At 41.8% G+C, this 26,965-nt stretch overlaps 1 protein-coding gene across 2 annotated transcripts in view; it reads right to left on the bottom strand.

The window, feature by feature from the left end:
- Positions 1 to 26,965, bottom strand: part of LOC134393559 (transcription factor Sp5-like) — a 47,300-nt gene that overhangs the window by 10,899 nt on the left and 9,436 nt on the right. Inside the window, exons 1-8 of one of the 2 annotated variants that reach the window (XM_063118608.1) lie at positions 21,016 to 21,091; positions 20,870 to 20,918; positions 16,847 to 16,880; positions 13,552 to 13,588; positions 5,905 to 5,938; positions 5,587 to 5,635; positions 3,003 to 3,039; positions 507 to 590 (exon numbers count right to left, since the gene is read on the bottom strand). The exons of the other annotated variant lie outside the window; for it this stretch is intronic. Coding sequence (XP_062974678.1) covers positions 507 to 590; positions 3,003 to 3,039; positions 5,587 to 5,635; positions 5,905 to 5,938; positions 13,552 to 13,588; positions 16,847 to 16,880; positions 20,870 to 20,918; positions 21,016 to 21,023 — 332 coding nt within the window. The 5' untranslated portion in view covers positions 21,024 to 21,091. Of the gene's footprint in view, positions 1 to 506; positions 591 to 3,002; positions 3,040 to 5,586; positions 5,636 to 5,904; positions 5,939 to 13,551; positions 13,589 to 16,846; positions 16,881 to 20,869; positions 20,919 to 21,015; positions 21,092 to 26,965 lie in introns of those variants that run through there. 2 annotated transcript variants of the gene reach the window in all.

Genomic DNA, 26,965 nt, shown 5'->3' on the forward strand with positions numbered 1-26,965 from the left:
GAAAAGCTACTTAGAACTAATAATTCCCAAATTGCTTCCTCGGCCATTGACTGAGGACTGCTGTACATATTACATATTACATTTCCCATGGAGACACTACCAAAACCACACCTAGCTTCCTTGTGGCAAGTGATTCCTCACTATAACATTTAGAAGTGCTTACCATGCAAAACATCACCATCATAATGAACACTCCTATTTCCTCACCAATAGCTACTAGGAACATCAAATGAACGTGTGGAAGTCCTCACCATAACAACTGTGTTCTACACTTCTAGACATCCCAGCTGGGGTAGACATTCATGATGTCATATTTTTGACAGCATTCCTCTTATGAGCACAATATCTAGACAGGTCCCGAAATGTTTCAAGAGTATGCCTTAAGAACTGGTTGAGATCTACACTGTTGTACAAAAGGATAACAGCTAACTATTGAAAAAACGCAAGTGTCAGCAACTTGTTCTCTTAACAGAATTAATTAAGAACTCAACTGAAGTGAGACTTACTTTTCTAATGATTTAGCTGCACATAACAAGATCTGCTTTGATGGAGTGTAAGGTCTGCTTGTAGATTCATTTCCACATCCCATGCTGCCTTGGTTAAAAAAAAAGAAAAAAGAAGGGTGAGGAGGAAGGACCGTGGTTTTTTTAAAATGAACTGCAGAATGAACTGTTCTGTACAGCACCATGAAAATTGATGGTGCTATATAAATAAATAAATAATAATAATGATTCTACTAAAACAAAAATTCGAACCAAGTGTTGTGGCTTTATATTTATTTCTTCCTTTTTTGTATGCTACACTTTGAGACACCAAGATCAAGGGCTGATTTTGGCTCAGTTGCAAGTCAAATAGAATACAGAATACGTGCATAAAATAAATGGTCAAACTGTGAAGGAATCAATACATCTAAAATGTAATCAACACTATAGAGCAAGGATATATTATCACAGAACTTTAGTTGATATAACAATGAATCTCAAATGTAAAGATATTGTTTTAGCTTGCAAATAATAAAAAAAGTTGCACTGCAAAATGCCCTATCTGAATCTAGAATATCCTGCTAATCTCGGATACCTATGTTGCAATCAGAAGCATACTTATTTGGAAATAAAGCCCAGTTAAAGTGGTACTTACAAGAGTAAATACATTACTGTAGTAATAATTAGTGAAAGGCATTAATTTTAAATACGTGCTTCATAAAATAATTTTGCAATGGAAATTAGCTAGTATGATTGCAGCTTTCAGTTGCTTCATTAATTCTTTCAGTGATTACAGCTTGCATTTACAATTGTGTATGAACACCTTGGATCACATTTAGAGATGAAATAATCTAGTAGGCAAAAGGTTTCTGGAATTATTGGCAACAATTGCTCCCAGGTTCTGGAACTCCTTGCCAAGGGAGTACAAGCTTATCCAATCTTTGATGCCCTTCCATCGTTCTTACTCAGACCAGCTTTTGGCTTTTAAGTTGGCTTAAGTTTTTCTGAAATAGGTTTCTATTGATAGGAGCTATTTATTTCTTAATTTAGAGCTGTGTTTTTAATTGATTTCCTCTTATATTTTGATTGATTTTGCTTTTATGATTTTTATTATCATTTTGTATTTTATCTTGCATTTTATAAAACACATTGGGGGGGGAAAATCCTTAACCTCACAATCCTATGCATCTCTACTCAGAAGTAGCTCTCATTAAGTTCAATGGGACTTGTTCCAGGTGACTGGTGTGTGTGTGTATGATTATAGCCTATGACACTCTTCACATTGATATTTGCATATTGAGTTTTCAAACTCCAGAATAAGATACAGTTTGTGTTTCTGAACATTGATTAATATGGAGGATGATGGTGTCATGTAAAGGACCCAAAAACTTCCATGAGTGGCCAACCATGAGCATGCAATAAATTACTCATGTAGAAAAGCTCTTGGAGGCTGACGACAATTGGCCATCTAGCCCCAGAAAGCATAGGCACCTAAAAGGTTTAGGAATAGCCAACTACAAGAAGTGCCCACCTGAGGAATAAGGCCTCCACTTCAGTAAAAGTATACTTATGAACAAGGCTCTACTCACAAGCAACATTCCTCAGGTGGCACTGATGGCTTTCACCTGTGTTCTGGGTGAGGACAAGGCAGGTCCTATCATGAAGCGGGAGGAAGTGAGTGCAGCAAGTGACGGAATATGGGAAGAGCAGTGTTTTCCCCCTCTAAAGGGTCTGCCGCTTCTTGGTCCTGCTGGCTGCCTACATGGTAGGCCATTCATAAAACCAGCAGAACCAAGGAACAGCTGCTTGCTCACAGGCATGCCTACTACCTTGCCATCCACCTGCGAGTGCGCCCACCCCACTCATGCACTTCCCAATACAGCTGGCTCCACCCACCTGGCTGCCAGCCATCTTACATTTCTTGGTGCAGATATGTGTGCCTGCCTGCCTTACCAGCACACTGCCTGTAAAGTGTTTCCGCCTTCAGGAGCCGTGTAGTGCCTGCCTGAGGTCAGGCAAAATATGAGAAGTCCCAGAAGTTCCAGGAACCCTTGCATTACTTTGCTGGATGTGCAGGTGCCACACAGCTCCTGAAGGTGGAAACACCTAGAAGGCAGCATACTGGTGAATCAGGTGCATGTATCCCTGCCAGGAAAAATAAGCTAGCTGGCAGAAGACAGGCACGCAGTTTGAGAAGGCAGGAGGAGGCAGCAGTGGCAGGTCCCCACTTCAGCTGTGAAGACTCAGGCTTAAAAGCTTTCAATTCTAGATACAGAGAACTCAAACTCCTACATTCCTGCTTTGTAGTTCCCCAATAACCTGGTTCATCACTGGATCTCAGACTGTCTACTGACTGTGCCTTTGGTACTGAAACTGGCTAAATCCATGCCCCTGCCCCACCCTAAGCAGGACACACACACACACCCACACACGACCACCTGTGACCAATAATTGTATTATCTAGCTTTGACTGTTTAAAAAGTATATTATATACCAGCTGCACAATAAAAGATATCTTACCGTGGCATTGATTGAACAGGTTCAATAACTACTTCTTCTAAAAAAAGAAATTGAAAGATTTGGTTCACTTTATACACATTGTTTTTTAAATGTATCCCACCCCTGAAAAACATTATACATATATGAAATGGTAATTATAATGTTTACTAAGAAATAATTGTAACCCAGGTTTATCAGGCTTTTGTAAACATTAATAAAAAACGTGTATCTCTACTGGCAAGTAGAGATGCAAAGTGTCCTGGACCCTGTTTGAAGACTTTGATCTAGATCTCTTCTCTGTAATATACAATACCTCAAAATGTACGTGAATATCATACCAAAAAAATCCCCTTCGCTTTTGTTGACTGTGCTCAATTCTAAATTAAGAGACCAATTGTCTAAGGCTGTTTGCTTACATTAGTGCTTCTAGCCACCGCTGGAGACTGACTGAAACACACAACAATTGGCATTAATTGGTTAAAATAGGTAGTTTAGGGAAAGGAGTAAGGGTCAAACTAGACAATGATATTAATTGCATCAATGCAATTAATGTGCATGTTGTTGTTGTTGTTGTTGTTGTTGTTGTTGTTTTTAAAAATATAAATTCCTGCTGCAGTGGTCCTTGAGCAGCACTGGATCAACAGGTGGATGGGAAGAAGAGTTTAAACCCCCGTCCCGTGTCCCCAAAGCTGTTGTTTGCATTATTGCATGGAGGCTTCCCTCCAATTCAAAACAACAGCTTCAGAGGGAGGTGTTGATTTCTGGTGGGACCACGGTGGTGGTGGTGGTGGTGGTGGTGGTAAGGGTAAACTCTCCTTCTCCACCCTGCCATGGTCCTGACTCTACTCCGTCCCTGTAATTTCCTTTTTCTTTTTTGTTTAAAGCACATTAATTGCATGAGTGCAATTAATGTCACAGCTCATCTGGACCTCAGTAGCACATACAGGCAACAGAAGATCCAATTGCCATTGCTCAGCAGCTCATCTGAGGTCCAGCCGCAGCAGCTGGCTCCTCTGTCTCTGGCCTTGGGTAATAGAAAGACCTGGAACTGGGAGGGGGTGGGTGGGAAAGGGAGGCTATGCTATCCTAGAGCAATGTCATGTGCGAGAGCAGGTAGCAATTGTGCAAATGTTACATTGCATTACTTTATGTAAGCTGCATTGGAGATTCTTCTGGATCCAATGGTGGGATGAAAAAATCTAAGTTTTATAAGAATATAATACTTCTGGAGGAAAGCTTTCAATTTTTTTTAAAAAAAACTATTGATTGCTTTTCAATCCTTATTCAACGCAAGGCTAAAAGTGAAAAATTTCTCATAACCTTCTCAGGGCCAGCCTGATAAAGAGGCTGCATTGAACAGGGGGTTGAACTCGATGGCCTTATAGGCCCCTTCCAACTCTACTATTCTATGATTCTATGAGGTAAGCTGAGCCTCCTAGATCAGCCAATGATTGGAAGAGCAGTGCAGCAAGCACCTGCCTCAGCCCACTGCACTTCCAAGTACCACCAAACTTCAAAGAGGGAACTGGGCCGCCTGTGGGCCCTGCCCGCCAAGGCACTCTTCATATGACCAGGACATAGCGAGGGCACTTCCATCCACCCAACCCTACTCATTCCTGTGGAATTTACTTGAATCTCTCCTTCTCGTCTCTGATGGGAGGGGAAGGATGAGGGTGATTAGAGTACCTTCCCATTTGCTTCACATGGGAAATGGATGGCCTACAGCAGCCTTCCCCAACTTGGTGCCCTCCAGATATTTTGGACTTCACCTCCCATCAGCCCTAGCTAGCATGGTCAATAGTCAAGAATGCTAGGAGTTGTAGTCCAAAACACCAGGAGAGCATCAAGTTGGGGAAGGCTGCCTTACAGCAATGGGAGGCACGCGGCAAGATGTCATTGTGTGACAGAGTTGGGCACAGATGGACAGACAAGTGTCCATATAGGCAGGCAGGCAGGCCCTACATAGCCTGAAGAAGCTACTGACAGGTCAAAAAGCATGGTGGTCAGTGTCATTTGGTCTTGCGTGGAGCAGAAGCACGAGAAAGGCAGCCTGGCTCAAAGGGAGAAGAGAGACAGTCCTAGCTCAAAGTGTGTGTGTGTGGGTGGGTGGTCCACCCCCGCTCCACTCAGCATGAACTTTGAATAAGGGCCTAGAACCTGGAAGCAGATGTGCTGCTACTGCTGCACAGGACCTAGAAAGGGACAGTTGTGTATTACTTGAGCAGGGGGAAGGGCAGGGGAAGAGCAGCAGATTCTCCCAGTCTTTTACTCCAAGTGGAGTTTGCTAGTCCTGGCTCACAAATAGGTGGTGCAATCTACCCTACTGGTGCCAGGCTCTGGCATTTCACTTTCATGCTGCTATCTGGATGTGGGGGTGGGGGGAGGATTTGCTGCTCTGCCTCAAGCAGCAAAATGCCTTGAGCCAACAGAGTCCTATGTTGCAATCTGTTTACTTTTTACCCATATAAGTCAATGAGGAGCCTGTTCAACCAGAGCACACCCACTCCATCTGTATAATTCTAGTTCAGCTTCTTGATCATGTTCGAGAGCACCAAAGAGTTTAAAAAGTTAATGGGTTCTAACTATGACTTTATAAACTATTTACCTTTTGGACCAAACACATGCAACCTCCCATTTTGTCTATTCTTCTGTTCCTGTAATACAGATAGAAGTAAGAACCCACCACAAGACCTGCCATCAAATTCTGTCATCAAATTCTTCACCATGATTTCTCACACTGGTGGGAATTCCTTGAAGTTGTAATAAAACACTACAACATAGGTACAAGATGTAATCATTGATCATAGATAAAGTACATTCAACGGACTAAACGGAAACTTTTTAAAATACATCTAGTAAATATCAAAATATAAATTCCTTTTAAAGATAAGCATATAGCAAAATTCCAGAGAAGTATCTTTACCTTCATTGCATCTGTCCTTCCTAAACCATTATGCCTAGTATAAGATAAAAGAATTGGCATAATGAATATATAGGAAACAGTTTATCCGAGTGGAAAAAATGCTTCAAAATAAACTTGCATCCTAGAACACTCGTATTTTATATATCAGAATATGGGAACTGCTTAGAATTAAAAAGCATTCCACTAATCTGGTAGTTCTTAAATTTTCATATATTGCAGACCCCCATACTAGTTTGCTTGCCTTCTGAAGATCACCACATATTGGATCTTATGGTGGACATATGAGAGGCTGCTTGAATGATCTTTCACATGGTTGCGACATCATTCAGAGTTAACATTACTACCAGGCATTTGGTGTGTGGTGTCTCACAAGATTCCTGCTACATGGGGAAACCACCAGAGAGTATGTATATACCAGACATCCTGGCAATTAGGTAGATGTGGCTTTAAGGGAGATATATAAAAGAGATCTTGAGGGTAAAATAATCACAGCCGCTTGAAAAAAACTCGCCACCTCTGAAGCTTTCTGGAAAACTTAGAATTTGTATGCTTCTCTGTTTAACGTAATTGAAAACCTGCATTTTTCTTTAGTCAATCCATCTTGGAAGACGATTAAACATGTTTGGGGGCAGAGGAACAGTTTAAAGATAGCCTCACCTTTTCTCCCACAGTACATGCTTATTAGTGGTGGTGAGTTGCTGAGATTTAGCTGATATTCATATTACTCTTATCTTTTTACCCATATAATTCTTTTTGTGTAACTTCCGTTGGGGATTTTTATTTGCATTATGTTATGCAGTAACTATAGCAAGTTTCTGAAGAAGCTGTGGTAAAACAGGTGTAAAATCCAGAGTCCTGTAAAAGCTTTATCTTGCTCAGCATTTCATTACTAAGTACATACAACTGTTTATGAATGTCTTCACTCTGTGATTATATGCATTTTATGTTACACATCCCAATCCTGTTGTAATTTCTCCTGTTAACATATTATATTAGTCTGTTTACCCCATTGTCATGGTTGTTATTTTGACTTCATACAGTTCTGTGCTGTTTAGCATTTGTCTTTGTTGCCAATTGGGCTTTCTCCCAGGTAAATGGGCATAGGACTTCAGACTTAGCTGCCTTCCCAAGGCCTCTGTAAATTTAATCTCAAAGCCAGGTATTTTAATTAAATAATTAGTTACTCAGATGTACACACCACCCAACTGATGACCATCAGCACCATTAACATTAGTTGAAGACTTTGAGGACCAGGCCAGCTCCCATCACTTCTCACATAGTAAGTATATAATTTGTAGATATGTATGAGCATCATTATAAAAACTCATCTTAAACCTATTTATATCTTTTCTCTGAGACATTCTTTGTTCTGTTGGTTGCTTCTTTACTGGTTACATTACCTAGTCAGGTTTTATTGGGTTGTTGAGGGGCACAATTTTTTGGATTGCTTTGGGCAGCAAAATATTTTGGGCCAGCTGTGCTGACCTATACCCACTTACCCCACTGAACTCAGTGGAAATTACTTCTGAGTAGATGTGCACAGGATATCTATAGGATTGCACTATAAGAGTCCCAGATGCTGAAATCTCGCACTACCAGCCTAAGGAGTCAAAACTGGCTTTCTACAGTTAACACAAGATCCTGAACCTTCAGCAAGAACAGGTTGCTTACCTGTAACTGTGGTTCTTCTAGTGGTCATCTGTGCAGTCACACACATGGGCTCTGCGCCTGCATGGAGCTTCGATCCGGGGAGGGGGGGACTTTCATAGCTGAGAGTTTTGGTGGGAACCCTTCCCCACTTCTATACTGCGCATGTTCTGGAGAGTTCCCGCCCAATGCCTCAGTTCTCTTGAGATCCCATTGTGGCCTCGGTACCGAGGGATACTTTGTAATGGTATATTGCATTACACCTGTTAATCACGTAATTCCTCCACACCTAAGTGGGTTCTGTGACTGCACAGATGACCACTCGAAGAACCACAGTTATAGGTAAGCAACCTGTTCTTCATTGTGGTCTCTGTGCATCACACACATGGGCAATTAGTAAGCTCACTTACCGGAGGTGGGTAGGTGTTTTCAACTGAAGACTGAGGAAAGCACAGCAATTCTGAAAGAGCAGTCTGTGCAAGACCAAATGTCCAGTCTATAGTGTCTCATGAACGTCGTCGGTCTTGACCATGTTGCTGCTCGGCATATTTCTAGGATAGAAACCCCTCTGTGAAAAGCTGATGAAGTGGCCATGGCTCTTGTAGAATGCCCCTTCACTGTTTTGCTTTGCTAATCTGTATTGACTATACTAGCCAAGATGATAATCTTTGCACTGACACAGGTAACCCTCTTTTGTGGTGGCTAACACACAAACATTGGGTTTGTCGAAACTGTTCCGTCCGTGCCGTATAGAAAGCAAGAGCACGTCGTACATCCAACGTGTGGAGGGTATTCTCCAAAGGTGTGGATGGGGATGGAAAAAATGCTGGAAGAATAATATCTTGGTTGAGATGGAAAGTAGAAACAACCTTAGGCAGAAAATAAATATCGGGTCGGAGGACAACCTTATCTCTATGGAAAACTAGATATGGGTCATCTATCCATAGTGCACATAACTCACTGGCTGTTCTGGCTAAAGTTATTGCCATCAGAAAGATCACCTTCCAAGTGAGTAACTGTAAGTCGGCGTTTGCTAACAGTTCGAAAGGTTTGGAAGTAAGTTGGTTTAGGACCACCGAAAGGGGGAGTGATCCAAGTTTGTGAAGAGAAGAAATATAGAAGAGAATAATTTTTAATATACATTTTAATAGAAAGATGAAGCTAAGAAATTGTTCTCAGATATTTCACTTATTCAAAAAGGACGCCAAAGTTGTTTCCAATGCAGCTCCAATGGCAGTCGAAGAACTGAGGGATTATGCGGGAACCCTCCCAGACATGCTCAGTATAGAGGTAGGGGACGGTTCCCGCCAAAGTTCTCAGCTATGGATGTCCCCCCCCCCGGATCAAAGCTCCGCGCAGGTGCAGAGCCCATGTGTGTGATGCCCAGAGACCACAATGAAGAACCATATATGTGCCTACCATATTATTAATGATGGGGTGAATTCTACCTGTCTGGCTTAGATTTGGGCTTGGAAAACCAAACTATTCTCCACCACCCACAAACTTATTTATTTATTTATTACAATAATAAATGTAAGAGGGGAGGTTTTGAAGTAGGTAGATGGGGAGGTTTTGAAGTAGGTAAATGGGAGGGATTTCTTCTCTGGCTTGGATTAAAATAATTAAGGACTAAGTCCTGTCACCTTCCCTCTACTTGGTTGCATGATCAATTTTTCTAGGGCACAAACATTTTAGATATCAAGAAATTTAGCCTCTTTGTCAAGACTGGAACATATATTTAACCAGTGTATGTGAGGGGAATCGAACTAACCCATTACTATAACGCTTTATCTTCTGAATGCCCCCTGATTTCATTTTCCATCTCAAAATCACCCTGAGCATTTTACAGAAAGGGTGATAATAAGACCCTAGTACTAAATTACTTTGGGGATCTGGTATTGCTAGCCACAGCAGTTCTGTGGAGGAATCTTTTCCTTTTGAGATAAGAACATAAGAAATGCCATGCTGGATTTGACCAAGGGTCCATCTAGTCCAGCACTCTGTTCACACAGTGGCCAACCAACTGTTGACCAGGGACCAACAAAGCAGGACATGGTGCAACAACATCCTCCTGCCCATGTTCCCCAGCAACTGATGCACACAGGGTTACTGCCTCGGATACTGGTGGTAGCACATAACCATCAGGGCTACTAGACATTGACAGCCTTCTCAAGGAATTTACCCAACCACCCTTTAAAGCCATCCAAACTGATTGCCATCACCACATCTTGTGGTAATGAATTCCATAATTTAACTGTGCTGTGTTAAACTATGGAATTCACTACCATAATTCCTTTTACTTGTCCTGAATCTCCCACCAATCAGCCTCATGGGATGACCCCAGGGTCTAGTATTTTAAAAGAGGGAGAAAAATGTTTCCCTATTCACTTTCTCCACACCATGCATAATTTTGTACACCTCTATCATGTCTCCCGTTAGCCTCCATTTTTCCAAGCTAAACAATCCCAGCTCTTGTAACCTTCTCTCATAAGGGAGACGCTCCACCCCATTAATCATTTTAGTTGCCCTTTTCTGCACTCTTTCCAGTTCTATAATATCCTTTTTTAGGTGTGGTGACCAGAACTGTACGCAGTATTCTAAGTGCGGTCGCACCATAGATTTGTATAATGGCAGTATGATAGTGGCAGTTTTATTCTCAATTCCTTTTCTTATAATGTCTAACATGAAGTTTGCCTTCGTTACTGCTGCTGCACACTGGGCCGACATTTTCATCAAGTTGTCCACCACAGCCTCAAGATCTCTTTCTTGTTCGGTCACTGCCAGCTCAGATTCCATCAGGTTATACTTGAAGTTGGTTTTTTTTGCCCCAACATGCAACACATTACACTTGCTTACACTGAACCGCATCTGCCATTTGGATGCCCACTCTCCCAGCTTGAAGAGATCCCTTTGGAGCTCTTCACAATCCCTTTGTGTTTTAACAACCTTAAATAATTTGGTATTGTCAGCAAACTTGGCCACTTTACTGCTCACTCCTAATTCCAGATCGTTTATGAACAAGTTGAAAAGAATTGGTCCCAATATCAATCCCTGTGGGATCCCACTGTTTACTTCCCTCCATAGGGAGAATTTACCATTTATTCCTACCAGTTACTGATCCATAAGAGGACCTTTCCTCCTATTCCATGACTGCAAAGTTTGTTCAGGAGTCTTTGGTGGGGGACTTTATCAAAAGCCTTTTGGAAGTCCAAGTAAACAATGTCCACCTGATCACCCCTGTTTACATGTTTGTTGACACTCAAAGAATTCTAGAAGATTAGTGAGATGGGACTTGCCTTTGCGGAAGCCGTGTTGATTCTTCTTCAGCAGGACCTGCCCTTCTATATGCTTACTAATTTTGTCTTTAATAATGCTTTCAACCAATTTACCTAGAATGGATGTTAAGCTAACCGGCCTGTAATTTCCCAGATCCCCCCTGGATCCCTTTTTAAAAACTGTTGTTACATTGGCCATCTTCCAGTCCTCTGGTACAGAGGCTGAGCTTAGGGACGTGTTGCATATTTTTGTTAGAAGGTTCGCAATTTCATATTTGAGTTCTTTGAGAACTCTAGGATGGATACCATCCGGACCTGGTGATTTATTTCCTTTCAATTTGTCAATAAGGTTGAGAACTTCATCTTTTGTCACCACTGTTTGCCTCAGTTCCTCAGACTCCCTTCCTGAAAACATCAGTTTAGGCACAAGCCTCTGTCCTGTATCTTTTGCAGTGAACACATTCAGCTTCTCTGCAATCTCCCTGTCCTCCTTTAGTATTCCCTTAACTCCGTTGTCATCCAACAGTCCAACTGTTTCCCGCTTCTGATATATTTAAAGAATTCTTTATTGTTGGCCTTGATATTATTAGCGATGTGCTCTTCAAAATGCTTTTTGGCAAAGAGCAATCTTTGATAAGCAATACCACTTCTACTATGCCCTTCCCTGGCTTTCCTAAAAGCAAGATTGTGTGTGACCCTCCACTAGCTATGCTGGCTTGGGCTGATGGGAGTTGTAGGCTAAAACATCTGTTGGGACATAAGCTAATGGACATGCTGGCTGGGAATTAAGTCCAACACATCTGGAGAGTGCGAGGTTGGGGAAAGCTGCACTACATCCTTTAAAACTGAGCACTCTCACTCCCCAGTTTGGATCTGAGACTTCTAGTATCAGCATATGAACACACATGACATCCCTCTCCAAATGCCTCTGGTATATAAGAGATATGACACAAGAAGTGGGATTTCCCTGCCAAACACTGAAGAAAGTCAGCCTTTCTTCATCCCAGAGCAGGGAAACCACCTCTTTATCTTTAAATACCCTGTTATTTAATACCTAGAGTCCAAATGAAATACGAAATCTGCCACTTTTGCACCAGGCAAGCAAGTCACTATGTGGTCTACACTCCCATCACAAACTATTCCCTATATTTTTCTGTGGGGCACCACTATCATGTCCCAAAAAAACTTGTTCCCAAACCTCTTTGTCTCTCTAGATTAGCTCCCTTGGCCTCAAGGGAATGAACTAGTTCCCTGGGAGCCAGGAGCTCACTGCACTGAGCACACCCCTACACTATCTGTCCAGCAAGCAGATAGGCATACAAATTACACTCTGTGAAATTCACTGCCTAGCTCCAAAACCCCTGTTTGCTTTCTGCCTCTATAACTTCTCTTTGTTTTGTTTATTGGGGTTACTAAGCCATTCAACAGGTACTGTCCTTGAATAATGCAAAGCAAATAGAGCTATAAAATGGTATTCCAAGTATACAGCTCTAATCCAAAATAACGAACTGTACAATCCTATACATATGTACTCATGTTTAAGTATCACTGGGCTCAATGTGTCTTACTCTGAGGTGTGTAGGATTGCAACCAAATTCAGATGTCTATACTCACAGTTCTGCTTTTATGAAATAAACAGCAGTAGTCACAGCTATTTGTTTTGGGTGGGTGGGTGGGACGTCATGGTAGATGTAATAATTGCATTAAGCCTAGAGTAATTAACCTCCATTCTATTCAGGTTTGCTAATAATCCCAGTAGTTATGGGATACAGAGAACTGGGGAAAAAGCTCTGAAGGAACTGCCTTCTTGATGAACCTTCCCTTTCATTTCACCTCAACATTCAGTATATAATATCAGAGTGCTGAGGAGGTTGAGCTGGAAATCTCAAAGCAAATTTTGGCTGTTCAGTCTTTTCCTCAAGCCAGTCATTCAGTTTAGTTAAGTGAAATCCGAGCTCAAAAAATCTAACTCAGTTTTTCTAAAGATTTTTTCACATCCGCACACATAGAAACACATGTAGTGTAATATGGGAATCTTTCAATATGCATTTAGAAGGACAGGTCAGTAACCTGTTTGAGTGGTGATCAGCGTACCCACATGTATGTGTTCTGTGTCTCCATACAGCATCATTTGGAACATTCTAGAGCTGAGCAGAGCATTGGCGGGAGCCTGCCCCCCTCTCTTCCGCGCATGCTCAGGGTGTGGCTTTTGCTGCTCCTGCTCAGTTTCTTTTCACCTGAGCAGCAAAGTTAGAAAGTTCTCTGCCTCTGTGAGATCACCTCACATCTTTTGGAGTCTGCCTAGCATTTATCACCTCTCCCCACTGCCCTTTTTATTCTTTTGGTCGTTCAGCCTTTTCGTCAGGTCAGTCCTTCAGATTAGTCATTCAACTCAAAAAACAAATAAAACCCCTAATAAAATGTCATCAGGAGTCCACCAAAAGATCACACATTATCAGAACTCAATGGCTGCTGGACCTGATGGCTATATACTACCTCCAAGTATCGGAAGCAGTAAGCCTATGTACACCAGTTGCTGGGAACATGGGAGGGAGGGTACTATTGCACTCATGTGCTGCTTGTGGGTTGCTGGTTGACGTCTGGTTGGCCACTGTGTGAACAGAATGCTGGACTAGATAGACTCTTGGTCTGATCCAGCAGGGCTCTTCTAATGTTCTTAATTCCTAAACTCACCAAGGACAAGAACCCATGTTCCTTTCCTTACCTTGACAAAGGCAAACGTGTTTCTAGGACAAATCCGTCTAAAAGAAGAAGTTCAAATATATTTTGTTCAAAGCCTTCAAACTTAACCTGCATTTTTTAAAATCTATAACAACATCAAAGGGATAGAATGGCCTGGTTCACATGTAATAGCAATTTATGGGTTATTTAACCCATGAATTGCAGAAATCAAAGCAAGTGCACTGCCTCTGGTGCGCTCATCACACTTTTGTGAATAACCTATGATCGCCCCATTCCTGGGATATTGTTATGGCAGAACCTGGCAACTATGGGTTGTATAGGGGTTAAACAACTCAGAGTGTTTCACACTAACAACTTACGAATGGGTCGATTATAGGTTATTAATTGAATGTGACGAGTGTGCTGGAGGCTGCACAATCACTTCCTCCCACTCATCCCTAAATATATATCAAGCATTACATATTGATAAAGTTAACAATAAAGTTGAAAGATGCATTTAAAGGAAGTTTTAAAACTCTTTAGTAGTCATATAAGAAATCGTTTGATTAAAAAGTGAGGTACATAAAGAAAGAAACATGCTATTAAAATACGATCTTTCCTTCTAGTGCTGAACTTAGGTGGCCTGGTCAGTTCATAGGGACATACAAAAATAAGATAGGGGTTATCCTAGCTATGCAGAAGTACATTAGTAAATTTAAAGAAAATTTGCAGAGAAACTCCCAGGACCTCAGGAATGGTGAGAGTTGAGGGGAAATTAAGCAGTAAAATAGTATTGGTGGAGGGTATTGGCCTACTTGAGTCTCTAAGAGTGCAATCCTATGCATGTTTGGACAGAAAAAAAGTCCTACAATTTGCAGTATGCCCAGCCAACTTGGCTGGTTGGAGGAATGCTGGGAGTTGAACTTTTTCTGTCTAAACATACATAGGATTTCACCCTAAGAGCTTATCGTATCCTGGAAATGGGAAATAGGGTCAGGGGGATGTGTACCATGACATTAAAAACTCTCATTCTGTCACTATACTCCTTGCCTTTCTTAGTCTCCAGAAATTTCCTCCATTTTCTATATAGCCAGCCCCAAATGTAAGCCCTTTAATTTAATGAATGCCAGAGTCCGCAGTATATTAGCAATAATTCTAGCTTATAAACTAGAAACAGTCCTAACAAGCTCACTAATGCTGGCTTCTCTTTCATGTGCTTCAGGCCTTTTCCCTTTTAGTTTCACTTTTCAATGTGATCTATAATGACAACGACGAGGTTGTTTCTATTTGTCCATCCGTCAGCACTATAGTGCTAAGACGAGATAAAATCTAGACATTAGGGGTGTGCATTTTGTTTTTAAAACACATTAATTTTAATTAACCTAGAAGTGTCCAGGTGGTTGAAGCCTGCAGTAGCACCTTCAGTGACTAGTCAGTCTTCTTTAATCAGCACACTGGTTTGACATCCATACCAGTGAGATTAGTAGGCTGATGGACACAGTTATATGCCTACCCCATCCTTTCTGCTGTGGGTCAGCCCCTCCTCAGGGGCCTATACAGGTGAAGCATTTCAGGAGCCATGCATAGGGGTACCAGCAGGCGTGGCTTCATTCAGATGGGGTGGGAACAATATGTCCAACTCTGACAGCTATGCGAAGCTGGGTCCATTCACTTGTACTATATATGGTCCACATCAACTCTCAATCTCTACTGAGAGTCACATTTCATTACAACTTTAGCACTAAACACCAGGAGGGGGGCTATTTGCTGAAAATCCCCAAGGGTCTCGGGCTCTCAGTTGTTAACAATAAGGGTGCTTCCAGAGTAGGCTTTTATTGTGTAATTGTACTACCTCATTAACAGAATTTTACAAGAGGTCCAGATGTCATCATCTTCAATTTGTAACCCTCCATTGCTTTCCCACTGCTTCTTCCATCGTTTTTCTTACCAAAAAAGAACTGATAAGAAAAAGATGAAATAGCTGCACAATACCATTTGATTGTTAGCCCTCTGTCTGGAAGTTGCCCAGGTCTGCATTTCGCTGTTAAAATCCCCAATCTGCAGTAACTCAGTGGTAGATTTGTATCTGGGTATGCAAGTCAGCCCAGTGGATGGAGTCTAGTAGGTAAATGGCTACACCTCCTGAGCCACCACTTTGCATCTGCCTCCAGCTGGTGGACCTCAGGGTTTGAGCAAAAAAGCAAATTAAACCCTGCAAGCCTGAAGTCTGCCTTTCTTTGCTCTACAGCACAGTTGAACAGATTTCAGAAAGGCAGGAAAAAAGGCGTCCTTTTCACTCCCCATCTCTGTGAGCCTTGAACAAATTTTCTACTCAAAGCTGGTTGAACATGATCACTCCTGTTAGAGGCTGAAGATACATTATAACATTTTGTTGTGGGTCTCCATTTATTCACTTTGTGGCTCATTAGGCAGCATAGTGGAGCCACCCATAGCCAAGGTACTAGTTTCTCGCTACTTATGGGATTCCCCTGGTATTCAAAAAAAATTGATGTATTTATTCTTAAAAAAAAGAGAAGACTGCTCCTCAAACACCCGGGTTAGTGTTGAGCATTCTCATTGCCATCAATTTGAGCTATCTGGAGGGGGGATCAGGGTTATAGGATTTGTGCCATGAGATCACATTCCCTGACCCCAGTTTGCGCTCAAAACCCTCCCATACTTGGTGCAGTTTGACAGATATATCCTTATTTACCTCAGAGGTTAGAAGTATCAATCCTTCCTTTGTTATAATTTGTGCCATGAGACTAAATAGCATCCTTGTGGATAAAAATGGGGAAAGTATGTACATAAATCTTGGCTATATTAGATTTCTGGATATGGAAGTATAAGGGGACTTCTGTGATTTAAAACACAACACAGGATGTGTGGCTCTTGTTTAAGAGAAAGAGGAATAGATATTTGCTCTGCACATGTTTTCCTTGAACAGTACTATTATCCAGAGAGCAGGAATGTCAACTTCACAATTCATGTTAACATGGGCATATTCATGGCATAATATACAAGCCTACTCAGAACTAAGTCTCATTGAGTTCAATGTCACTTACATCCAGGAAAGTGGGTATAGGATGGTAGCCTAAGGTTTATGTCTCGGAGTAGACAAGCATAGGACTGCATTTTTAGCTCTGAAATATCAGTTTAGTCAAAACACACACACCAAGAAACACAATGAAAAATCCTTATGGTGAGAGTTTTTGATACTTAAAAGGATGAGGGTTGATATGTTAAGATATTGTTAAGTATATTTGTGAACTTGTTAAAACTCCAAGTGTACAGACCTATAAGAAACTACTATAAAATGCAATGTTTAGAGCAAATACCTTCAGGTGCAATCACTTCCATCATTCCAGAAACCTGGTAAAATATAGACGAAAAATCCAAGTGGTATTTCTAAAAAGCTATTTACTGAGAGCAAATTCAATAAAATGTATCATACGTATACAGCCTTCAAAACAGCCCTCAGAAAACATTCAAACACTATTTCTTAGTTTTATATTCATGGAAGGTCATATGTAGCTATTTTCATTAAACATTTGTTTGTGAAAACAACTGGCATAAAGTACACACATATCTTTTAACAAATGTTCAAGAAAAGAACATTTGAAGGAGCGGCTGTAGTTCAGTGGTAGAACACATGCTTTGCATGCAGAAGGTTCCAGACTCAATCCCCAGCACCTCTAAGTAGGGCTAGGAAAGAATACCACCTGAAACACTGGAGAGTTGCTGCCAGTCAATGTCGACAGTACTGGGCTGGTTAGATCAATGGTCTGACTCAGTATAAGCCAGCTTCCCATGTTCCTAAAAGAAACCATGATATAAAAAGACACACAAGTAGCAGTTTCTCAAGGGGTAGCCATGTTGTTCTTTTGCAGCAAAACTAGTTTTTGAGAGTTAAAGACTAACACATTTATTGCGGCAGAAGCTTTCATGCACTGCCGTCCACTTTATTAAATTATGAAGTGTTATCTTGAGTTACAAGAATATACACACACATGGATGGAGGGTTGGTATTGTAAATTGTGAGGTCAGAGGGAACTGAAATGCAGAAATTACAGCCCTGTCTCTACAAAGCATGAGTTCTCAAGTGACAATAGAAAATAGCAAAGGTCCAATTCTTTATCTTGCCCCCATAGTTGTATATAGCAATGTGTCTCTGAACCATTGTTATGCCCATGTTTTTACTTGTGAATATGTTTCAGCAGGGTGGGGAAGAAAAAGGGGCCAACCCCCACTCCTGCAAATAAAGGGGGGGAAGACTGCATATGTATGCATTCATATGCAGAGGAGAGGGCAGGAAAGTGTGGAATAAAAGCCCAACAAGACTATTACCTGAATACTGCAACATATAGTATATCATAGTATAGTGCTACTTTCCAGTGCTCCAAATTGCACAATGAATGTAGAGCTTTGGCTATTGGACGGTATAAAAACGTAATAAATAAATAAATAAATAAATAATGAGAATTATTATAAGGAGTTTGGATATCCTACCCCACCACCAGTTATCTTCTGTTGTTTGCTTGTTTACTCTTTAGAATATGCTTAGGTTCTTTGAAACTAGAAAACTGCAAGAGTCCACTGATTTCAGAGATCATAGGCCACAACAACAACACTGCTGTTTGCACTGTACCACCTTTAAGGCCTGTGACAGCATTAGTGCTGCTGTCAGGCTTAGAAACATACGGAGCCGTCTTACATTAAATAGTCCATTGGTTCATCTAGCTCAGTACTGTCTACACAGACTGGCAGGAGCTGTCCAAGTTTTCAGACACAGGACTTTCCCAGCCCTATCTAGAGATGCCAGGGATTGAATCTGGCATGGCGTCCACCTACACGGAAGCCCGGTACAGCAATGGTAATGAGCTAAAATTCACAAGGAAACAGAGTGCTTCTTAACTTTTAAAGAGTACATTTTACTTGCAATATGCTTTTCATCATTTACATGGAGCTGCTGGAAGAAGTCATTTGGAGTTTCGGGCTGAAATGTCTCTCAGCTGTACTTGTTGTTTCTATCTAACGATCCTAGGGAGGCTGTAGAATCACAGCTCAGAGGTGATTTTGGGATGAATGAAGGCAAACAAGCTAAAACTTAATCCAGACAAGATGCAGGTATTGAGGGCAGGGAATCAACCAATCTCAATAGAGGAATACATCTCAGTTGGGGTTGCACTCTCCCTGAGCATTCTTCTGCTCAGGGTTAACTTGAGAAGCTCAGATGATGGCAGTGGCCAGGAATACTTTCTATCATTTTAGGCTGATATGCCAGCTGTGACGCTATCTGGAGAAGGCTGATCTTGTCTCAATTATTCATGCTCTGGTGAGATCCAGGCTGGACTATTGTAATGCACTTTATGTGGGGCTGATTTTAAAGATGGTTCAGAAACTTCAGAATGCAACCACCCAGAGATATTGGTGGGGGCTGTGTGGTTGGCTCATGTGATACCAATACTGCGCCAGCTGCACTGATTGACACTGAGTTTCCGAATACAATTTAAGGTGCTTGTTTTAATCTTTAAATGATTTCGGCCCAAATATTTGAAGGACCACCTTCACCTGTACCAGCCTGTTTACACTGTGAAATCAACAATAGAGGCCTTTCTTACTTGCTGCCTTGCCACCAAGGATAGTTCAGTTAATGCAAGAAAGAGAGTATTTTTGGTAGTGGCCTCACACCTCTGGATTGAGCTTCCATCAGGAGTTTATCAGGCCCTTTATCTGCAGATTGACAGGAAAGCTCTGACGTTTCACTTGTTCTCATTGGGTTTTTCTCTACTGTGATGTTGGACTGCTGGTCTTATTTTTAATTGCTGTTTTTATGGATATATACTATATTGTATAGTTTCTTTTCTTATCTATGGCACTTTAGGTTTCATTCTTAAAAACAATTTTAAATAAATAAAGTTAGTATTTTAAAACAATGGAAGATAAAAACAAGAACTATTATTTTTGATAGACTTTGCCAAGGCCAATGACTAATATCTAAAGGAGCACATAAATCCAACTTTACTCCCACAGAAACACTACTTTGCAAATGTACATAGTATACTAATATTAACGTCTTAATTAAGTCATAGACTGTAACAGCCAGAGAGACATAATTTTATTACTAGCAGCAGAAACACTTTCTGTGAATACTAGACTCCATAAAACAAGCATGTATGCAGAGGAAGGCAATTCTAGAATCCATGTAGCGTCATAATACTCCACATGGGTCGGATGTTCTTCAGCCTTTTTACACTCAAAGTTGAAGCAACCTCATTATCGTTGCTATGCGACCTTCCTGAATTCTATTGTTACATCAAATGGTAAGATGTAGGACCAGAACTCTTAAGTTGCAAGTCTTGACCTCTCGGTATTGACTATTCAGATTTAAATTTAAAAAATCATCTGTGGCATATGCATCACATGTGCTGCAGCTGTTATTGCTACAGGAACTAGAACCTCTGTTAATCATCGTACACATGATCTGAAACCCATTTAAGTTAGTAAACTGAATTCAGCAGGTTTGGCTTGAGTTCAAATGGGAATAAGCCAACAATGCTTTGTAGATCACCACCATTGTTTGATTACTCATTTATGTGTGTTCCCTACCCGGGAAACTTTTATACAGGGTGGGGAAGAATGGGAAACAGACATCACTCTGGGTGCCCTGCTATAGAAAGGTATAAAGAATCTAGGAAATCAATAAAGGTGCTTAATATTACTGCAGACATTAGTTCTTTTAGTCTACAGAAGGACAGGCTATTCTCCCTGAACCCAAATTCATAACAATTAACACAGAATCTTCTTGTCACCCCTACATATGCACTGAAAAAGAACTAAAAACACAACACTTTCAACTCCTTGTAAATACCACATAATGGTTAAAGGATATAGAGGGGTAATTAAGCCCCTTTTCTATTTCTCAATTTCAAATATTAAAATGCACAAGAGGTTGAAGAACAGAGCTGCATTTACCCACATCAAGCAGTCTGGTCCCGTTAATAAACCAGACATGGTATTGCCAAATGCCAGCTGTCCTTAGGATGGCCAATTCTTTTTTTTAACTGGCAGGTCTGCTCTGCCTTCATTGCTACACGACAGAGAGAAAATCTGCTAGCGACAGGTGAAGTTTCCCCGTATGAAGGTGCAGCTACAGAGAGAGGCTGCACCGGTTGGATTTTTTCTTGTTCCACCAGTATTTAAAACACAACTTTTTCCTTGAGTGGGGCGGGGCACTAGAGCACCTAGTTTCCCTATTAAGTTTCGACGTCGTTCAGAATTTGTCTTGTGAACGCGCTCTAGATTCCGAGAGGAGAAGAACAGGGGATAGAGAAAGGAAAGGAAGGGAAGGAGCCTCTTACCTTGGGGGCTGCAGCCCTGGGAATCCCTTGGCCCAAGACAACATTGAACCTACAGAGGGAAAGGAGAGCGGGGGAGATGGGTTAGAATTGCACTGCCCCGTATTCTTAACCGCTCAACCCTTGGCGGTAAATTGTTTTATAACTACCTGTTCATGGCGTGGCCAGTTTGCCTGGGCTCATTCACCCGGGCAATACAAAAACTCAGTCCCGGTTTCCCGTCAAAACGCCAATCGAGCGTCCACCGGGCCGGGCAGCCACAACGTCACCATAGCAACAGCAAGCTCTTAGAGAGCCGGGAGCCGCCTAGAAAAGGAGTCCGGCTTGGAACGCTGCGCTGGAGCGAAAAGGTTCCTTTACACAGCTGTGACTAGAAGCGGCCTGGACGTGCAATTCTATGCACGTGGAGGCAGAAAAAAAGCCCAAGCCACGGCATTTTTTTCTGTCTCAACATGCATAGGATTGCGCCCTAAAGGAGGCAGTCATGTAGCTTGAGTTACAGCTTTTGTTGCTATACCGAGGCATCGGATTTGGCGAAGTTTATGGGGCTGCGCTCGGTTGGAGACTAAAAGCGCAATCCTGTGCATGTTGAGACAGTAAAAAGTCCTACAACTCCAGCATTCCCCAGCTAGAATGCTGGGAGTTGTAGGACTCCCCCCGCCTTATCATGCATAGGATCGCGCCCTAAATGAGCAGAGAGAGTGGGAAGGTTTCGTGGCAGGAGCACGCCGCAGAAAACGGTATCCCTTTTCTTCCACATTATCGTCTGGAGAGGCGCAGAATACATTTTCTTTGGGGCGGACCTTCATTCTGAATTAAATTAATTCGGAGCAACTATTCTTTATTGCAGTCACTGAGAGCCAAACTACTCGTCACGTTAATCGCCTCGTTTTGCCCTTAAATATAGTTTCCCACCAACACCGCTACAAATAGCCATCCTTAGGGCTCGGTACAGATGGGGACGCTGGCGGCGGTAAGGGGCTTTAACCCTTTGCGCCCACTGCTTTCCCAATCTGGATCCCGGCCCCCACCCCCTCATAGGGAAAAAGGTTCTCATTACAAACCGCCCCTCAACCCACTTTCCTCCAGGGATTGAAACGAGTTTTGAAACTGAGGGGTGATTCAGGCTACGAAACTTTAGTAAAGAAAGAATGACTGTTTCATTAGATTTAACTTAAATTTGAATTAGTTAGCTACGACATTCTTCTGGTTTTCTTGTAATTCAGCAGAGCTTTCTGTTAAAAATCAGCACTGCTGAGTGGCTCTGCTTTTGCCACATGGTGTCTGGTGAGGGAGAGAGAGCTGGAAATGGAAGATTGGCTTTTTGGATTCACACAAAATCAGTAGTGTAGTGGAGCCAGGACTCACGGGGACACAGTTCTGGCACTTGGTTTTTTATCAGCAGGGATGCTGATGTCATCTGCCACCCCCCTCAGATTTCCATTCCCCCTCTAAGCTTACCTGCAATCCTCACAGTATTTGCTGGGGTTGGGGAGTGGGGTGAGGAGGATGGATTTTCCCAGCAACAATATAATGTTCATTGTTGTAATGCAAAAGATTTTGGGGTGGCCTGGTCTGGAAATACGACCTATGAGCTTTATAAAATACCTTCTCTGGGTGGAGATGAAAACTATTGAAATTTATTAGTTGATATGGATCAATGCAGCAGCCTGCATTTTTGGCCTTTCCTTGGGGGCACCTGCACTTCAAATTTTACCACTATGCAAATTTTATCACTATCCATTGTGGAGAGGGGGTTCAGAGGAGGGCAACAAGCATGATCAGGGGTCTAGAAACAAAGCCCTGTGAGGAGAGACTGAAAAAAATGGGCATGTTTAGCCTTGAGAAGAGAAGACTGAGTGGAGACATGATTGCACTCTTCAAATACTTGAAAGGACAGCCAGGATCTCTTCTCGAGTGCAGGACACAGACTAAAGGGCTCAAGTTACAGGAAGCCAGATTCTGGCTGGACATCAGGAAAATCTTCCTGACTGTAAAACCAATACAACAGTGGAACCAATTATCTAGGGAGGTAGTGGGCTCTCACCCTAGAGGCATTCATGATGCAGCCATCTGTCAGGGATGCTTTAAGGTGAATTCTTGCATTGAGCAGGGGAATGAACTCGATGGCCTTATAGGCCCCTTCCAACTCTTCTATTCTATGATTCCAATTGAAGAATTATGGTGCATCAGCATCTCCTGGTCTTAAAGAGGCAAAATTATTTATTTTTCTTGTGCTGCAGGGGAAAGGGAGTATGTGAATGGATGGGTGTGGGAATGAGGGAGTCTATATGTATATTTATGAATGGAGAGAAAGAGGAGAGAAGTTGATGGCAGAAAGAGAGGGGGTTCCATATACTTTTGCTTCTTCCCTCTCTCTGTACTTAGGATTTTATCCCATCAAGAAGTCTGAGCCTTCAATGGCTGGCATTCCAACTTTTTAGACAGTGGCCCTCTCTTTGGCCCATCTTTCCAGTCCGTCCCATCCTGCAACCACCCCACAGATACACAAAGCAGTCTGGCAAGAAAGGGATTAGTCCCTTCCTTGCCAATTCTTACCTTCCCAAAGTAAACTCCAATGCTGATTGCTTTCTTCTTTAAGCCCCTCCATGAACCAGTACCCTTCGGTCAGTGGGGTTCCTGCTCTCCATCAAGATCACCCAGGTCAAACAGCATAAAACATGATACAATCGCCTCTGTCTTCCTCCCACCTCCACCCTGCCCCCTTGCTCAGAAGATGGCAGCCTTTTCCTTATATTCAAAGAAGCAAGAACAAGATTCCCATTTAGAAAAGGCATTTAAAATACTGGTAGGAACAAGGTGAGCTTGTATGCTAATTGGGAAATCAGAATGTGAGATTACGAAAACAGGAGGTGGCCAGTAGAGCCGGGTGAGAGCAAGCAATGGAGAAACTTGAAGGATTGTGACATATGGTCCAGAAAAGAATGTAGCTCCTCCACAACATGGCTCAGTGTTTGCACCTCCCATAGCTGGTTTTGCTACTCTCAGCCTTGCTGCTATGTTCAAATAGCAAAATACATTTTATTGTAAAGAGAGAGAAAGTGAATTCACTGCAACACAGCTATTTGTATGTCAAACTATGAAAGACATAAATGTAGGGTTTTGTTTCAGACTAAACACATACATAACAACAAAAATTAGAACAACAATGGGTTGGATCCAGATTAAAGCTGTTATCCTGTGTACACTTACCTGGCAGTAAGTCCAGTTGAACTTTATGGTGCTTTTTTTCCAGTAGGCATACATATTAGGATTGCACTGTTAGTCATACTTAAGAGTAGACTAATGGAACTAACAAGGGTTTAAGGCTGCCTTCCTATACACAGTTGTCCAGGAGTAACTCAATGGGACTTACTTCCAAGTGGATAGGCATAAGATTGGAGGTTCGTAGCTTGGGGGTTCTCCTAGTACCATCTCTGTCACTTGTGGGCCCAGGTGGCCTTGGTGGCACGGAGTGCCTTCTACCAACTCCGTTTGGTGGCCCAGCTACACCCCTATCTGGACAGGGATAACCTAGCTTCAGTCCATGTTCTGGTAATCTCCAAATTAGATTACTGCAATGCCCTCTACATGGGACAGCCTTGGAAGACAGTTCAGAAGCTGCAGCTTGTGCAAAATGCAGCGGCCAGATTGATAACTGGAACCAGAAGGTTTGAACATATCACTGATTCTGGCCCGCTTGCATTGGTTGCTTATACGTTTCCGAGCCCAATTCAAGGTGCTGGTTTTAACCTATAAAGCCTTACACGGCTTGGGAACACAATACCTGATGGAACGCCTCTCCCGACATGAACCTACCCATACACTGCGCTCAACAACTAAGGTCCTCCTCCGAGTGCCTACTCCGAGGGAAGCTCGGAGGATGGCAACAAGGGAGAGGGCCTTTTCAGTGGTGCCCCCCACCAATTATGGAATGATCTCCCCGATGAGGCTCGCCTGGCGCGGACATTATCTTTTTGGCACCAGGTCAAGACTTTTCTCTTCTCCCAGGCATTTAATAGCATTTAACAACATATGCTAAGTTTGTTTGTTTTTTAATGGACCCCAGAACTGTTGTTGTTTAAATGGATACTGTTGTTTTATACTGTTTTTATATTTTTGATGGTTTAAATTTTGTATACTTTTTAATGTTCACTGTTTTTAACTTTTGTAAACCACCCAGAGAGCTTCGGCTATGGGGCAGTATATAAATTAAATAAATAAATAAATAAATAAATAAATAAATAAGATTGCACTGTAAGTTAGTCATGATTTAATTTACCATTCCAAGTATGACTAAGTCTGGTTCCAAAATTATCATTTATGATGATGACAATAATGATGACAGCCATTCCGTTGAAATACATCTCCATAAATACACACTTTAAGCTGAAAACATATACTTTTCTATTGATCTTCTCCCGAGCAAGTATCCATGCATTAAGAGAAAGCAAATGTATGTACTCTGGTGTTTTATTACTTCCTTTTTTATGGTTTGAAGTTTGAAACAGTTAATGACCCGTTTAAATTGTTTTTAGAGTATTAGAAGCAGCCTTGGATCCATAAAGTGGGATATAAAATAAATGATAAATAATATAATAATTAGAATTGTTCACCATAGCAAAGTCTAGCTACATCACTGGCTACCAAACCTGATGTGACAGCTGTGAAAGCCAGTGGTGGGGCATTCAGGGGGGAAGCCTCCAAGAAGCAATATTCCCCATCCCCAACACTTAACTTCTGTTCATAAAACCCTGCTCTATATGTCATCTTATGGGGATGGGCTATTAGCCTCCAAAAGACTAATAGGAACCCCCATATTAATGGAACTCTCTTCCTATGGAAATTCAGACAGCTCCTTCTCTGCTTTCCACAGACAAGTAAAAACTTTGTTTCATTTGGTCTTCAGGAATTAATAATTACTGTCATGTTCTGTTTTGATAGCACCAGCACTGTTGTTTTCAGTTCGTATTATATCTATTATTGTTGTTTTTAATTGCTGTACATCACTGTGGAGCTTTGGTAATTAGTTGTTTAGAAATATTTTTAAAACGACATCCATCCATCATGTATTCACCCATGTTGCATAATATATCATTACACATATATGCATACATTTACAATAGTCACTGGCATAATTTCTCTTCAACCTGCTCCCTACTGAAATGAGGCAGGACATTACAGTAAACTCATGGGAGGTGGAAGCCCTCTTGTACATACAGACATCACTAATCAGTGATAAATGAGGCCAGTATTTTGAATCAAAATGGTCTAGATCACGGTGGCCAACTTGTGGTCCTCCAAATGTTTTGGCTTACAACTCTCAGCAGCCCTAGCCAATATAGCCAATGGTGGGGGATGACAGGAGTCATAGGCCAAAAGATTTAGAGGGCCACAAGTTGCCCATCCCTGGTCTAGAAGGCAGAGTTGGATTTTTTTTATTTGTAAGACCTAAATTCAAATTCCATTCCTACTGGGTAGTCAAAAGGTGATCTTGGATCTTCAGCCTCGGTTTCCCATCCATAAGAGGACACACACACACACACACACACACACACACACACACACACATATTATATGAATATTCTACCTCATAGGGTTGTTGTGAGGATGAATAATATGAAGATAGCAAATTACTTGCAAACTAAAAAGTACTACAGAAGAACTTAATAATACCTTGTTAACATTGACTTTGTTTCACCAACTGTGTGTGTGTGTTTTGACAAGCCTTTACAAACCCTTACTTGATCATATACAGTGCTTATCTACACACTAAGGCCCTTTCTACACCTAAGGTTTATCCCAGGAAAATGGAGGGATTGTCCCTGGCTGCTCCCGGGATTCCCCCCCCCCCCCCACCGTGTCATTTGGATGCACAGGGATGATCCTGGGACGATCCTGGGGGGAAAGGCAGGTGTAGAAACACCCTAAGTTTATCATTCAGAGACTAGTGGAAACTGCCTTTGCATGACAACCTACCCCCATGGTAGTGGCCATATTTGTGTAGTAAGATCTCTACTTTACATTTTCCTCATTGTGTGGAAGGTCTCCATCCCACTCCTTCATTTGTATGGTAACATTGGCAAAGTAAAATTCCAT

Source organism: Elgaria multicarinata, chromosome 2, assembly GCF_023053635.1.
Source record: "Elgaria multicarinata webbii isolate HBS135686 ecotype San Diego chromosome 2, rElgMul1.1.pri, whole genome shotgun sequence".
Taxonomy (NCBI): Eukaryota; Metazoa; Chordata; class Lepidosauria; order Squamata; family Anguidae; genus Elgaria; species Elgaria multicarinata.